The 17,124-nt window shown below is 42.7% G+C and overlaps 1 protein-coding gene across 1 annotated transcript in view; it reads left to right on the top strand.

Moving 5' to 3' along the window:
* The window catches only part of myo10l3 (myosin X, like 3), a 53,564-nt gene that overhangs the window by 27,965 nt on the left and 8,475 nt on the right, over positions 1-17,124 (top strand). Inside the window, exons 12-25 of the mRNA XM_036004283.1 lie at positions 702-848; positions 1,628-1,728; positions 2,135-2,201; positions 2,819-2,911; positions 4,296-4,364; positions 6,644-6,726; positions 6,842-6,950; positions 8,040-8,120; positions 9,690-9,814; positions 10,108-10,222; positions 13,052-13,158; positions 14,875-15,291; positions 15,409-15,439; positions 15,559-16,380. Coding sequence (XP_035860176.1) covers positions 702-848; positions 1,628-1,728; positions 2,135-2,201; positions 2,819-2,911; positions 4,296-4,364; positions 6,644-6,726; positions 6,842-6,950; positions 8,040-8,120; positions 9,690-9,814; positions 10,108-10,222; positions 13,052-13,158; positions 14,875-15,291; positions 15,409-15,439; positions 15,559-16,380 — 2,367 coding nt within the window. The remainder of the gene's footprint in view (positions 1-701; positions 849-1,627; positions 1,729-2,134; positions 2,202-2,818; positions 2,912-4,295; positions 4,365-6,643; positions 6,727-6,841; positions 6,951-8,039; positions 8,121-9,689; positions 9,815-10,107; positions 10,223-13,051; positions 13,159-14,874; positions 15,292-15,408; positions 15,440-15,558; positions 16,381-17,124) is intronic.

Raw genomic sequence — 17,124 nt, 5'->3', positions numbered from 1 at the left:
CACTCTTGTTTTGTTTTCAATTCAAGCACAATGCCTGTTGAGGAAGTGTAGCTGGCAAGCTCAAGAGCACACGGATGGTGTCTGGCTGAAAGTCCGACTTCACGGCAGCTGGAGAAAATCAGGTCAAACGGTGAAATAGTTAAAGACTTGGGTGGATAGCTAAATTAGTGGAGTTTGTCACAAATTACAACAGAGTCTACGATTATGATAGTTTGAAACAATTATAACTCAATGTCAACTTACTCTCTTTTGCTGGAGCTTGTGAGAAGAAAGTTATGACAGCGTTCGTGTCATTTCGTTAGAAAAAAAAAAAGATAGTAAAAATAGAGGCAATCATCTACAAAAGCATGTTTACATTTGTCTTTGTTTTCACTGGGTTTTTGAAATGGAATGACAAATACTGCCTGCAGTGCGTCACTCTTAAGATATGTCTATTGTGAAAACAGACATCATCTTAACCGACAGACGCTTCTCCAAACCACTATTTGTTTTATAGACACACCGCTGAGGCCTCACACAGCCCATCACAATCAAACATGTCATTGTTTTTAACAGCTTCAACCACCATCTGATAGAATTGATGTAATGCATATGGTGATATACTGTATGTTGTGTTTAAAATACAGCCTGCAACGTTTCCTCTATTTATTCCTTCCTTGGTATCCATGGTAACCTTTGCCTCTCTGTGTCATGATTTGCAGGCTGTGGACTCGCGGGACTCAGTTGCCATGGCACTTTATTCTCAGTGTTTCTCCTGGATCATAATGAGGATCAACCAGAAGATCAAAGGCAAAGACAACTTCAAGTCCATCGGCATCTTGGACATCTTCGGCTTTGAGAACTTTGAGGTGAAAGTTTACTCGTCTAATTTAAGCTTTATTGAGCAAAATACTTCTTCTCAATCAGCTTCTAACTATGAGAAATTGGGTCCTACAACACAAAATGTCCTGTCAATAGTTTTAGTTTTTTCACATGAGAGATTTGAAGATTTTCTTGTTCCTGTGCTCTTCCTGCTGGTTATGAAGTGGGCTGGCTCATTTGTAAAAAAATAAAAAAATTATAAAAAAAATAAAAAAGTTGCATACTTTTGTGCACCAGATTTACAAACATGTCAATCGAATATTTTGATAAAATATGAAGCTGCATAGGCATTAAATACTTTGATAGTATGCTACCTTTTTCTACTTTGATAAAAGATTAAGGCAATGTTTTTGTTTTTAATCAGAATCTGATCATAGTTGGTGGATTGTTTAGTTACTGTCAATCAAATCTGGCGGGTTGAACTACTAAATATATTGCATTTGAAACCAAGTTTTCAGGGGCTTTAAAATCATCATTTTGAAAAAAATATTTTAGTGAAATGAGTTAGCTGTATACCAGCAGGATGTGGTGACATCAGAATGATAGTCCAAATTATGCAACTTCAGTGAGAATGGACTTTGCAGTGAAGTAGGAGACATCTTGTCTAGTAGTTAAACCTTTAAAGGAAAAACGCATTAGCATGCTCATAGATTCTGGATTTTTTAATGAGGGAGATGGAGTAGATTTTTGTTTTTAAGATTTTGAGTGTGAATGGGATCTTTAAGCTACTGAACTGGCTTTGAAATCTTGCTCTTCCATCCTGTAGGTGAACAGGTTTGAACAGTTTAACATCAACTATGCCAACGAGAAACTCCAGGAGTATTTCAACAAGCACATCTTCTCGCTGGAACAACTGGAGTACAACAGGTAAAGATGTTTAACATATCTAAACAATTAAGAGACATCTGTTTCTTGAAATTGCCCTTGTATGCTGGTGGATACATTGAAAACAAAACAAGACTTTATGTGCTGGAGACTGTCAGACACAGACAGATAGGGCTGGGGATGGGGGTTGGGCCTCCTCAAGGCAATACAGGCAAACTGCCAGAGGTTTGGGATCGGCTCAGTTTCTCCCCCAGACAGTTGTTTTCTTGTATGATGGGCCAGCAGCTTTGGACATGGCTCATTTCATCACATGCACATGCTAGACAATACAGTCATTGTGTCTTCCTAGTTGTTTATATTTATGTACATATTGTGTGTGTGTGTGTGTGTGTGTGTGTGTGTGTGTGTGTGTGTGTGTGTGTGTGTGTGTGTGTGTGTCTCCACACAGGGAGGGGATCCAGTGGGAGGCCATAGACTGGATGGATAACGCAGAGTGTCTGGATCTCATAGAAAAGGTAACCCTGAGAGAGCACAGTCACCACTGGGATCGACCACTAACCGCCAGCCAGAGCGTGCTGACCCAGACGCCACACTATGCTTACATTGACCTCCATCTCCTACTCTATCATTATAAAGTCTCATTTTGCATGTTGTGTGTCCACAGTAATGTACACCAGTCAGCAACTTAAGGTACGGTTGAAGGGTGGCATTAAGACAATTTGTTTTATTTTATCACCATAGTTATAATGATGGTTAAAACTGAGCTTCTACAGAGGTGGGCTCGTGTCTGAAAGCTTTCTGGGTCAAAAGTTTAGGGGAAGCAAAAAGACTACACTACAACCATTTTATCCCTACTTATACTTGTTATTTGGCTTGTTGGCCCATTTATAAGATGATTTCTGCTGTATTAGTGTGACTGTGTGTATCTGTGAAGTTAGGTGTTGCTGCCAAACACCATGCCTGTTCAGTGAACTGTAAATAAGAAAGAATGAATTCTTATGCTGTTTCCTGGACACATTGCTACAGTATATTAAAAGCTGCCAGATGTGCCCCAATGGGATTATGAAACTAGTTTCATCATGACTGCGGTGTGTTTCACCCTCTCTGCTCCTCTTGTCTGTATCCCCTTTAGAAACTGGGCATGTTGGCTCTTATCAATGAGGAGAGTCGATTCCCCAAAGGCACGGACTACACCCTCCTGGAGAAACTGCACAGCCGACACGCAGTGAGTCCACACGTACACATGAAAACTTACATATATGTTTTACACATCCCAGGGAGACACTCACAAATACATAAAAATGATCCATATCCCTCTACCAAAGCTCCTCTGGAGAAATGCCTTCACCACCCTCCAGCCCAGACAGCCCCAAAGAGTTAGACCTCTCTCCTGGCCCATTAATCGTCTGTTGCCTTGCCTGTTGCACCCCAGAGCGCTCTCAAATGCTAACAAAACAATGCTGAAATGTGATCAGCCATTTTCTGGGACTGAGAAACATTGTGTGCAGGAGAAAAGAATGGCTGACGCATGGCTGACGGGAAAAAAAGAAAAGAAAAGTTACAAAGTGAGACCTAAGAACTGTCTGATCTCTCCCTCAGGTGTCTGAAGCACATGGTGAGTTTTAGGGTCATGGTCGAAAAAGTTGGAGAGTGTCACTTCATGCAGGCGGCATGTTTACTGCTGACATCATTAGTTGATTACTTCATTAGTTTAATTGAAAGAAAATTAATCAACAACAATTTGAATGCCAAAATTTTCACCTTCTTAGATGTAAGGATTTGTTGTTTTTTCTGTTGTAAATTAATGAATGTATTTGAATTGTTTTTTATATTTAGTTAAATTAACAGACACAGAAACACACTCAATACAAATGTAACACCAAAGCAACAAAGCAACCTCACCAAACCGAAGTATAAACTAAATATAGTATGAGGCAGGTGTCAAAATGCAATAAGTCAACCCACATGTCTCTTGTCTCAAGGTGGTGCAGTAAAGGTGCCTAGCAGACAGTTCAGGTTATTAAAACAAAGTGTCTCCATATTTATGACACAAATAAGTTCTTGGTATCATCTTTGGAAAGCTTTGAAACAATCAAACAAACAAAAATATATCAACTTGAGTTCTTGAAACTTTACTTGAAGGTAGCTACATAAGAGTGACATGACACTGTCATGAACGTGTCATAAACATAAACAAGTCATTAACGTTTATGACATAACGCTTCTCTCATTAAGTGTCATTCGGTTTTTGTCATGACAAGTTATGGTTAGGGTTAGAGTTACAGTTAGGGTTCATGTGTCATGACAGTGTCATGTGTTCATGACAGTGTCATGTCACTCTTTACTGTCATTTTTCACTTTTTTCTGACATTGTTTAGACAAAGTTTGTTTAGACTAAGATTCATCAGTTCATTTAAGAAAACGTAGTGAACAGGTTATTTGATAATGACAATAGTCATAAGTTGCAGCCCTCAGTGTGTTATTGGCCTCTCAGCTGCCCTCTGGAGTTCTCAATGTACTATGCACTCTGCTTAATTTGATAATAACTGATTAGGTAGACATGAATGTCATTTCTAAAAGTCAGTGGTCTCTTTGTCCTTTCTCCTCAGACAAACCCATACTATGTGAAGCCCAGAGTGGCCGACCACCAGTTTGGCATCAAGCACTATGCTGGAGAGGTAATTAATAACAGTTGACACACATAGATACAGAGCAAAACCAGCTTCCTGAATGAGTAAGTTGGGGAAGTGAGGTAGTTGTTGGATGGGCAGCGGGTCATCTCTGCCAAAAATCAGCTACAGGATGTTGATGCTGCACGCCTTCTCCACTGTCTTTTTCCCTGAGTCAGGAGAAACTGCTTCATCGTCATCCTCTCCTTCCTTTGCTTACATGATGAGCAGATACTACTCCTGACGGAAGTGTAAAGCAAGGCAAAATAGATCAGGGAGGAGAGAGAGAGTGGATAGGGCAGGGTGTGTGTGTGTGTGTGTGTGTGTGTGTGTGTGTGTGTGTGTGTGTGTGTGTGTGTGTGTGTGTGTGTGTGGTGGGGGGGGGGAGTAGAAAGATTTGCCTTGATAAAGAATGGCCTTATGAAGCCTGCCTCGGACAAGGTCTCCTCAGTGTGAGTGTGGCAGCTCAGTCACAAGCCTGGCATGGATGTCTATGGTAATGACTTGGTCCAGAGAGGACAGGCAGGCCAACCAGTTGTCATTCTCTGTCTCTCTCTCTCTCTCTCTCTCTCTCTCTCTCTCTCTCTCTCTCTCTCCCTCCCCAGTGTGTCTCTCTGGAGAGTTCAGCCGACTCTCTGAAAGCTCCTTCTGTTATCTGAAACAGTGCTGTGAGTTTAGCGGGGGAAATAGTAGCATCCTCCCATAGATTTGATTATCCGTGTGGTGCCGGGGTATTTCAGTCAATTTAAATTAAGTCTCTCGTTGTCTGACGTGAACTTGGAAAAAAACCTCACCTCACCTTGTAAATTTAATGTAAACATTTATATGTCAAAAGTGATAATGCAGAAGAAGCAACTTTTCAAAAACAGCAATGCAGTTGAACTGTTTTATTTTTGTGGATTCAGCATTTCCATGATTAGTGCACCTGTGCGTGCAAACTGACCATGCTACTTAATTGAACCTGAAACTGACTGACACAGAGAGCCTTTTGTACGAGCCTATTCTTCCAATGTGAGAGGAATGGAGTGTAATTAGTGTGTCTGTGATTTATAAATACATGTTTCGTCAAGTTTGGATCTCATGGCTCCCCATGAGCCTCAAGGCTTGGGAATGGGGAATGGGGTTTGTTATTAGATTATAGTACAAACACACACACACACACACACACACACACACACACACACACACAAACGCATACACCCTGCCCTATCCACTCTCTCTCTCCTCCCTGATCTATTGTATTTTAATATTTCTATGCATTTTCTTGCATTAAATACTTTATATGCATTTATTTTCATACAAAACGAGCAAACGCACTCAAACCCAAACTCAGAGTGCATTACATGTGGGTAAGGGCGGCAAAGGAATGCCGTGTTGCTAAGATGATGGCTGAACAGAACTCAACAGGTGACTGCATTAACACAGAGGCACTCTGCTGGCCCATCCCCCTCGCTCTTTGGTCGCACCAACTACTCAAAACGAGCATTTACACTACCCACTCATGTCATACTTTGTTTGTGTGTGTGTGTATGTGAGTGTGAATGAGAGAATGTTCTCATCTAAACACATCAATCACCCAGTCTAGATAATGAGCCTCCAGAAGTGATTAAGCTTTATTTCCATTCTTGTGTTCAATCTGTGCTGGATTGGCAATAATCCTCTAAGCATTTGAATTAGGGGTCTATAATGACACCTTTGCATTCAAATAGTTTTATTTAAAAGTTTGAATCATCTGCACTTCTGAGAGCAATTAAAAAAAATAATACTCTGCTAACAAATGCAACCAATTGCAGTTCTTACGTGCACACATGTAACCATAGCTCCCTTAACATTACAATTGCAAATATCTCTGTGGTTGTGAATCGTGAATTTACCAACAACCAAAACTCGACAGTAAATAAGTGTTACCGCGTATTATTTTGTATGTCTTCATAACATATTCAGCTCTAAGGATATAATAGCCATTGACTTTTATGACTGGATATGTTGCTTATTATAGAATATTAGAATATTTGATATATTTGGATTATCTTTGGATAATTCAGCAAATCACCATGAAGCAAATTGCAAAATCATTACCTCTGCTTATATATATTATGTTATACTAATTGTATACTATTATGTTGTATTTATTATTTTAAATAGCTCTTTGTTTCCTGTGTTTGTTTTTTTTTACTTTTTCTTCTTTTACTGCTGTAACTGCAACAAAATATTGTTTTATTTTACAATATCTTAAATGTAAACACCTTCTGTTCTTACACATTTTTATGTTTTCACCTCTGTTTTAGGTGCTGTATGATGTGCGTGGGATACTGGAGAAGAACAGAGACACCTTCAGAGACGACATCTTGTTTATTCTTAAAGACAGCAGGTGAGCATATCACCCTCTTGTTCTCTTGCATGCTGAACGTACACACACATGTATGATTCAGTTTATATAAACGTTTTTACAATCACATTCCCTGTACTGCACCGTGTGTCTGCAGGCTTGACTTCATCTATGACCTCTTTGAGCGTGTCGGTAGCAGAAATGGAGATGAGACCCTAAAGATGGGCACGGCCCGACGCAAGCCCACCGTCAGCTCTCAGTTCAGGGTGAGACCGAAGCTTCTATGATCGAACCGTCACTCCCAGTTCAGAGCATGATTGTATGATTGTGTCATCACACAGACAACAAGTTAATTGTCTCCCATGTGCCACTGCATATAAGGATCACTTAAACCCTTAACTTTTGTCTGTCTATCTTGGCATGATGAGTGTGAGCGCGGGGGCACAGACGAAAAAGGTGGATAGAAATCTTGGAGAGACAGAAGGGGAAGGAGAATGCTGCCAGTGTGTTTGATCTGCAAAGAATGATGGGTGATGGGATGTATGAAATATGTGGCGGTGGAGGGGGTGCAGTGGAGGGCTTATCTTAGCATGTCCTAACTGTAGTGTGGAGAGAAGGAGCAGGGGAGGATTTGGCAGCCTGCCCTGGTCTACAGTTCCTAAAGCCAGGGGATTAGGGTTGATGCCTGGGCAAAAAGGGGCCAACCAGGGGCCAATCACGCTCAGTTCTGCCAGGCCCGGCCTCGCTGGAGACAGACTGTCTGAGGCAGCAAAGAGAGCGAGGCTGACATAGCCTGTGAGGTTCAAGGGTCCTCGGAGTGTGGGTTTGTGTGTTTGTCATGGTTAATATGGACTGAGTTTGAGATGGAAAAAAGAAATTACTTTTAATCTGTACTTTTTGATAGATTTTGTCAACAATACATATACACACTTATACACACTTAAGTATTGTACTTAAGTATAATTTTGAGGTGCTTTTAGTTGGGTATTTTTCCTTTCTGCTTTGTTATACTAGAGATATTGTACATTTACTCCAACTTTGTAGATTAAAATTTTGCATAGTGCAAACACTGCAAAAGTAATTTGTGTTTTATTGAGTCCTAAATGTCTTATTTTCTTAAAACAAATCTGCCATTGCGGTGAGACAATTTCAACCTGTTTTAACAGAAGTCACCTGGTTTTATGATTTATTTTTAAAATAAGGTTCCATTTTCTTGATTCTTAAGCAGCTATCCTTCATACTGTATTGTTTCATGATTCTCACTCTATAAATAGACATAAAGGATTATATTTGGACTGAATATGTTGCTTCTCTGCTGTCTTGATCCTAATCCTCTTGTTGCTGATGTGTTTCAGGACTCTCTCCATTCCCTGATGGCCACACTAAGTGCCTCCAACCCCTTTTTTGTACGCTGCATCAAACCAAACATGGACAAGGTAGGTCATGCAAGTTTCATTGCACCAAAAAAAAAAAGTCAAAAACACTGCCAGGTCTTGTCAAGGTCAGCGCCTACAAAGTTAAACTCCTCTGTGCTATTCATAGCTCCCATTGCTCAGAGCTAATCTTTAGTGATATAAATGTTCCACTTTTTAGTTTTTTTTTTTTTTTTCCGCGAATTCTCTTTACTAATAAACTTCAACTTCTGTCCTGCTTTGGTGCAAATACTCTCATTGTACTTCCTCAAATAAAAGGGCTGTGTACCAGCACATTCCTACCACTTTATCCCCTTTACCAGAGGTCAGAGGTCACTGCTGGCCACTCCAGCTGCAGCGGCTTGGCTGATGCTCTGCTGATCTGGCTGCATCAGTGGAATGCCGAGATAAGACCATGGTGCTGTGGTGCAGGGTGCAGCCATGTGGACGTTTATTTAGTAGGCCTCTATTCCTCCCCTATCATCTCCTTACCTCCCAATCCCTATGTGTCATTCCACACCTTCTCGCTTACTTAGTAGTATGGAAACTGCACTGTCTTCCTCTCTCCCCCTCTTCCTCTCTCACCTGTTGCCTGCTCTGCCTCGCATTCGCTCACCTGGCCTCGCTCGGTCAAGATGGAACAAGCCATGCCTCTGTTAATCCTGCAGAATGACAGGATTGCGCGCATTCTAACACACGCACATGTATACAATGTATTTGTGAGATTTACATGCATCCACCCTCCTTGGAAAAAACGCCACTGAGGGAAGGGCCAGCTTATTTTCACTCAAACAAGTCAACATGCCTAAATCCTTTGCTAAAGAGCAGAGTTCAGAGCTCAGAGGCGTGCACGTATATGTGTTGATGTGTGTTTGATTGTTAACATGAACACATGCAAGCGTGCCTTTGTATCCAAGTGTGTCTGTTTCCATGCATAGTAGCATTAGCCTGTAATTAGATTGACACATTTGGGGAATGCTGTTGTCCTGTTTGGGGCTTATCCAGAGCTGTGTGCCCTCTGGGTGACAATGGCCTTCGTGCAAGCCCTGTGAGCGATCAGGCAGCCTGTGTAGAGGTGTGAGGCAGCAGACATCACAGATCCTTTTCTTATAAGCAGACCTGAGGATCATCGGTAACACAGAGCTGTGAACAATGCAGCTGATTATTCCAGAAAGAAAGGCCTACCCGGTTGGCAAGGTCTTGCTCAACACTGTTCAGGTTTCTCTGTGATGGCGTGTGTACTTCTTTGCAGTAACCTGATTGTTAATGTAAAATGATAGCACTCTCCATTGTAATTTACTTTTTTAGTTCAAATTTAATGTGACTCAGCAGTAAGAGGATTTGAATAGGTGTGTGGGCTCAACAGTGGAAGATTATACATTTTTTTGCCTGCAGTGTTTAGCCGTCCCATATCTTCCTTACCAAAACATGTATTTTACTGAATAAGGCCTGTATGCAGGTCAACTTTTAATGCATATCAGGTATTATCTTGATGAAGCATAGAACTGTTAGTGTTGTTGTCGTTTGAGAGGAATGGAATAGGCATTTTGGTGTTTGTAGTTTTTATGTTGTTTTGTTGTCTGTCATTTACAGAAGGCCAACCAGTTTGATCCTGATGTGGTCCTAAACCAGCTGAGATACTCTGGGATGCTGGAAACTGTGAAGATCCGCAGGGCCGGATTTCCCGTCCGTAGAACCTTTAAGGACTTCTACAGCAGGTCAGCAAAATACCAACAGAATACTGTACACACCAAAGCTGATGAGTCACCTAAAAGTGGTGGATTTATGTTGGACAACTAAAAAACAAACCAAAAGCCAAATAAAAAATAAATCTCTTAAGTGCTGAAATCCCCAATATTAGTCTTCTGCTGTTCTGTTTCTCTAAGTGTGTGTGTGTGTGTGTGTGTGTGTGTGTGTGTGTGTGTGTGTGTGTGTGTGTGTGTGTGTGTGTGTGTGTGTGCGCGCGCGCGCACGCGCGCATGCATGTGTGTATGCGCGTGTGTTTCCACAGGTATAAGATGATCCTGAAGAACAAAATCCACTCAGACGATGAGAAGCAGAGCTGCTCGGAGCTTCTCACACTTCATGACAGAGCCAAGACAGAGTGGAAACTGGGGAAGACAAAGGTAGACCACGTACACACACACACATGTCCAGACTTGTTTTTGTCACTTATGAGGACATTTCGTTGATTTACTTACATGCCCTGGATACTCATGTAACCACTACCCAAACCCAGCCCCAACCCTTAACCTAACTTTCAACCGTATCCCAACATTATCCAAAAAACAAAGTCTTAACCCCAAAATGTAATGTTTTACTTTGCGGGGGACCAGCATTCTGTCTCCAAAATGGGACGAGAGTCCACATAATGTGGCTGTGTGAACAGATATTTGGCCCAACAATGTGATTAACACAAGTGCAAACAAACAACGATATGTTTTCCTGTAAGATAGACTCTGCAGTACTCTGCAGTCAGTCTCTACATGCTCTTCAAAACATGTTCAATGAGTCAGAAATCACAGGGAAAATGGATGGGATACAGACAATTTCATGCAGAAAATCCTGATAGCATATTGGTTCAATGTGGTGTCTTCTGGGACTCATTATTTTTCAAGAAGTCGAACTGCTGTCATTCCCAAGCTGTTAATGTGTGCCACGGCTTGGACGGCCCCAACTGTGACTCAGCCCCAAAGATTTTTCTGGCCAGTTGTGGTCAATATTCTGCTCTCCTGCCGACAACCACAGAGTTACATGGCTACTCCTAAAAAAAAAAAAAAAAACTGACACCAACAACTGTTGCTGTAACCCAGCGCAGGGGCTTACACTAATCCTGAGGCAGCCTTAATGTAGCTGGAAAAGTGTTAGCCTCTTGACACTCGTCGAGCTGTTGATTTAATAAACTAAATTGCTGTGATTTGGAGGCAGTGATGAAGCGTTGCAGAGGTTAGGGGAAAGTCATACATCTTTTAGAAAAGTTATCATAGCGTTATGATCTCCATGTGTTGCAACACAGCACATATTTTCCCTCTTTCTCTCTTTTTCTCTCTGTCTCTTTATTTCAAACAATCATCAACTCCCTTGAGCAAAGCCCTTTCGAAACCCTTTTGAATGATTAACCTTTAATGACTTGTTTGATCTGGAGAGCAAAACCTTGTTGCGTTGTGTTGAACTCAGCATAGATAGATGGCCTCTGCAGTGCAGAAAAAGGATATAAATAAAATGGTTTCATAGGCTTTCTTGAAATCAGTCCCACTGTTACTTCCTGTTCTAAGTTGTGGTTTCTCCGTAGCCGTTAAATCACTGAGACGTTTCAAATTTGTTAGGCAGTTTTGTTGCAATACCCCATTTGGCTGGTACACTACGAATAGTGTCAGCTGCACACATGCTGAAATATACATAGAGACCAAACATGTTTGATGTGTTGGTTCTGTATAAGTATATAACCGGTGCATAACCACCAATGTGCAAATGCCTATCTATATTAAAGTTCTCACACATGCACACAGTATGAATGTCTGGAGTCACTGTGTATTACAGACTTCAGAGAAAACAGATATTTTTTTCCTTTGTGTGGGTATGGGTTAAACTTCATTATGCATCCAGGGTCAGCACTTTGACCTTTGGCTGCCTCTGCTCTTATGACTGTTGCACTTTACACTCTACATACATAGAAAAAGAAGGAGAAAGAGGCTTTTTCAAATTAAGACCCACATGATTGTGTTTTTGATGGCAGCGTAATATTTTTGGGCTCAGGGAAATTTAGTGTGGGTTGTGGGAAAGGGGGCTGAAAGGCAGAAGGGGGCTACATTTCCTTTGGAGAAACAATCTGTGTGTAATTATATACGTGCTGATTGTGTGCAGAGGAAGTGTGTTGCCCAGAATTAGGGGCTTGGGTGAAGTTGTGTGTGTGTGTGTGTGTGTGGGTGTGTGTGGGTGTGTGTGTGTGTGTGTGTGTGTGTGTGTGTGTGTGTGTGTGTGTGTGTGTGTGTGTGTGTGTGTGTGTGTGTGTGTGTGTGTGTGTTCGCGAGACATTTGTTTTACAGACAAGGGAAGGATGTGGATGAAGAGGAAGCTTCCTCCTCTCACAGATTTTACAGAGGCAGGCAGGGGCAGCTGTGGGATCCTTTGATTAGTGGAACATCTGGGACACAAACACACACACAGCCACTCTAAGCCCCCCCTCCCGCCCCCTTTATAGAAGCAGTTGATCCTCCAGACTAGCAACAGATATTGCATTATCACATAAAGCCAGATATGCTGCTGCTTACATGGTCAGACAGACAAAATCTGATTATGTTTCATAATGTCGTGTTTCAGTTCTATGTTCATTTCTTGTAAGTGTTTTAGTCTAGGAGTAGCTGTAGGTTGTCAAATGTCCCTCAGAGACGGAACCAACTTTGAAAAATAGTCTTCGGGAGTGAGAAAAGGGTTAACTAAACTCTTTCTCCTTTCTTCATAAGAGCAAGGAGGGGTGTGGCTTTCTATCTGGACACCAGCCACCATCCCTCCCCCTCATCCCTCCATCCCTCCTCTCCCTACCGCTCCCCTCCCTCTCTGTGCCTTTCTTTCTCTGCACGTCAGTCGAGCTACAAACGCAGTGGTAGCAGCAGCAGGAAAATGCTCAGGAAGGACGCCTGAACACAATGAGGCTCTGCAGCAGCGGCATTAGCAGCAACACTGCTCTCCCCATGCCAGTTTTCCCCTCTGATCTGCTCTGCAGTCAGGGAGAGCAGCTAGCCTGCTAGCCTCAACTGCACCACAGCTTCCTCTGCAGTGGGCACAGGGTACTGCCAACAGACAACAGGGGCCCTTTACATTTCGGTTGGCCCTCTTTTGCAGCCTTACCAAGAAGAGGAACTAACCCATCCTGTTTTCTACCCTCCCCAACCTCCCTGTCTGTGTCTCTCTGTCTCTGTCACTCCCTTTCGGCCGTGGCGCTGCTCGTCCCGCAGGTGTTCTTGAAGGAGGCCCTGGAGCAAAGGCTGGAGAAGCAGAGGGAAGAGGTGCGGCGCAGGGCTGGCATGGTTATCCGCGCCCACATCCTCAGCTATGTGGCAAGGTGAGTGGTGGAGTGTGGAGGAGGGGTGGAGGGCTGAGTGGCAGCGACAGTTGTCAGTGTTTGTTTTGTAATAGAGGTGTACAGCCTGTGTGTGTGGTTTTCAGAGGGGAGGGGTGCAGTTACAAGCCTTTGCACACATGTTTACCTTTTTGTCTGTGTGTTATCTGGGTTTATAAATCATCTCATAAAACTCTGACTCACTGGTGAGTCTGTCATTACAAATTCATGCTGTACATTTCTCAAATCCACATAACGTAAAAAAGTAAAAAAAAAAAAAAAAAAAAAGTCTAGTCAAGATCCCAGAGTTTTCACTGATACCAAATATGTCATGCAGAATTTTGGAGAAAATTCACTACAAAGTTCCTGCACTCCAGAAAGTCTTACGTATAGACAGCTGTGTGGACTCATACAGTCTGATTGAGAAAGACTGTGGATCACTTGGTCTCACTTTATTATTAGTGTTTCAGCCCTCAGACCCTCATCTGGTAAAATGTATCAGGTACATTTTTATTTTGAATGTCTGGGGGGAAAAATGGTATTAATAAAGTGAGTACAAGTGACCGAGAGTGTGCAGGTTTCTTTGGTTCTTTCACAGTTGGGGAAATGTGCATAGAATGATGTACAAGACATCTAGAATAATATGATGAAATGGTGCAGCCATAAAAAGTCCTGGGATGGAATATTTGACTTGTGTAAACGTCTTATAGTTCAGACAGTGAGGAATTAAATGATTTTTAACAACCTTAAAGGAACTTAAGGTGAGAAAAGGGAGAAACTGGATGTTATGGTTTATCTACTCTGGATGTTGCAATGTACTTGGACTGATATATGTTGAAAAGACAGTATGATATGGGGTGATGTACAGATCATGCCCCTTAGTTGAACCACCCTTGGACATACATAGTTATCTGTGAGCATCAGCAAGGCTTTAATTTATTGGTACACAATCAGCAGTACAGTCAATGTTGTTTTTATTCACTGAATAAATCTCAGTCTTTTCAGCCTGAGCAGCATGTTTTCCACCTCTCCACTCTGCCTGTCAGACAGGAGGACATCCATCACTATGGTGGTTTCAAAATCTGCACATGCAGACACCCTTTGGGATGTAATTGCACTTGCGTGCTACAACATATAGGACCATATACAGTCCTCTGAAAGGCTCTGTTGGGAGAGTATAATGGGACTGATGACACTGTTCAGGTTGTGAGTTCCTTTTCACTTCACAGCCGCTCATACTAAAGACAGAGGCAAGGGAAGTTCCCAAAAGACACAAGTAAAGCCTTTGTATTATTATATGTAACATTATCTCTGTCCTGAGACCAGTCAGAGGCCACGGAGTGATTACTGTGGAGACTACGCCAGGCTAAGGGTCAGAGCAGTGTGTGTGTGGTCCTTTCATCAAGTCACATGTATTTGTGTGTGCACGCTGTTTATATGTGTGTGTATTCAATGCATGTGCAGTGTGTGGGTGACAGGGCTTAGTCACAGGGCTAAGCACAACAGCCCACACGGCCACAATGAAACAGCACAAGCTCATCAGACTCTAAACATTGCACAGTTCACAATGCACAGGCTTTCTTACCAGTGTGTTTATTTAAACTGAGAGAGATTATGCAGTGCTGTCCAACGTCACAAATATGTTTGTGGTGACACAACATTGGATTAAATATGGGGCCGTGCTTGATTCGAAAGGTGTGTGTTCGATTTTCTCATCAGGAAACAGTATAAGAGGGTTCAGTCCAGCGTTGTCACCATCCAGAAGAACTACCGCGCTCACTTTTGGAGACGTGTCTTCCTGCGCCTGCGCTTTGCCACCATCATCCTGCAGAAACATCACAGAGGCCAGCTGGCCCGATCCCTCCTCCGCCAGCTCAAAGAGGAGAAACAGAAGCGAGAGGAGGAGGAGGAGGAGAGGAAAAGGAGAGAAGAGAAGGAGGAGAGGAAGAGAGTAGAGGAGGAGAGGAGGAGACTGGAGGAGGAGAGGAGACAACAGGAGGAGGAGGAAAAGAGAAAGAGGGAGGAAGAGGAGAGACAGAAGCTCATGGACGAGGAGATGAAGAGGAGGGAGGAGCTAAGACTGATGAAGGAGAAAGAGGAAGGGCAGAAAATGGCAGCTAAAGCAGATGAGAAAAGGTAGAGTCATTCACTCTTTGTGATATGCTGAAGATGCATTTATTAAGATCAGATGACTTGGATAGTTCCTTCATCTGCACATTTGTCATCCCAAATTTTTTTTATTTCGTTTTTTAGGAACTTGCTGGTAAATGGTGTTTGTCAGAAGGTAATTCCTTAACAAAAACTGTTATTCACATAACAAAACACAATATGAGTAAATGTGGTGGCATAAAGTATTTAAATTTACACTCTATGTCTCTTCCTCTTCCCTCGTCCTGTCTACAGAAGGAGCTGTCCCAGACTTTGTCCCACAGTCACACCTCTGAGGAGGAGAGCCGTCAGATGGAGGAGATCCTGCGGCTGGAGAGGGAGATCGAGCGCCTGCAGAAGCAGCAGGAAGATGGCGTGTCCCTTCTCGGAGACGTTTCCCATGAGGAGCTGCGGCAGATGAGAGACGCTGAGATCTACAGACTGGAGAAGGAAGCTTCCCGTGTGGCTACTGAGTTTCTGGAGCTCTTGGACTTTGGTGGTTTAGAGCCATCGCTCTCGAGTGAGGAGAACCTCCACGACCCGACTGAATCTACAGCCCCTCTGGCCGAGGAGGAGGTAGACGAGGGTTTCCACGCTGAGGATGAGTGCGTTCCTTTGCCTGACTTCCCTCCTCCGGCTGCGGTTCCTCTGGACAAAGAAGTATTCCAAAGTATTCCCCCTCCTCCGCCTGCCTTTGCAGAAGGACTAGTTGCCACCCCTTCTTCTGCCTCCTGTCCTGCACCGGCAAAGCTCTCCCCACTTACCCCCAACGGGCTGAGTCATGCCCCTGCTCTCACAGACTCCCCAACCTCCAGACCTCCTTCTCTAGTCACTAATGGAGAAAGGCGGCCGTGCCAGAGAGCCAGCAGGGGGTCAGACTTTGAGCCTGTGAGAGAGGAGCCTTCCCACTCAAACCAGCCAGACACCGAGTCGGACTACGACCAGGAGGAGTTTGAGGAGGCTCATGGGAGCTCAGGTGCTAGCATCAATGACGGCCATATCACAGATGAGGAGGTGTTGCGAAAATCCTCCTGCACCCAAAACAGCCTGGACTCCTTCAGAGGCAGCTCAGACTCGGTGAGAACTAACAGGCTCAGAATTATTTCTGTCAAATGCTACAGATCTAATCCAGATGGGTAATCATTAGAAGAATCATTGTTTACCAAAAAAAGTGACTGTATTTGCAGTTGAACCGCAATATTATGCATTTTTAAAGTATGTTTTGCCCTCAAATTAATTAATTATTAATTATTATTGCTGCATTTTCCATTCTAACTTAAGCCATTATTCACATACACTGACACACACCTATCTTTCCTCTGGGTATATTATTTTCCCCACGACTCAACACCTAAACTATATACCCAAAATTCTGTGTGCACATGTGCGAGCCTGAATACTCATCCTCATATCAAAAGGCTCAGCTCATTTTAAAATCACAGTGAAACACTGTTGCAATTATTTGTTTTTGCTCTGCTGATGAGCATATGAATCTATTCCCAGATACTGCAAGTCAAGCAGAGAGCTCAGACCTAAAACGGTCAGATCAGCAAAATGTCAAAGGGAAAGAGGGGAGTGTGTGTGCGTATGTGCAAGTGTGTGTGTGGCTGTGTGGGTGTGTACTGTATTTGCTTGTTTTATGGCAAGGTTGATTGACGACATAGTGACTCACAACAAGGTCAGACAGATTTTGGGCACTGGTTGTAGTTCTGAAATTGCAAAATGAAGACTCTTGACTGCCTGCAGTCTTCAGAAAAAGAAAAACAGTTCCTCCTGAATTTAAATTAAATAATTTAAACATTTAAATTTCTATAAATTGCT

The sequence above is a fragment of the Sander lucioperca genome, chromosome 8 (assembly GCF_008315115.2).
Source record: "Sander lucioperca isolate FBNREF2018 chromosome 8, SLUC_FBN_1.2, whole genome shotgun sequence".
In the NCBI taxonomy this organism is placed as follows: Eukaryota; Metazoa; Chordata; class Actinopteri; order Perciformes; family Percidae; genus Sander; species Sander lucioperca.
This window is presented reverse-complemented; position numbering and strand designations above follow the sequence as displayed.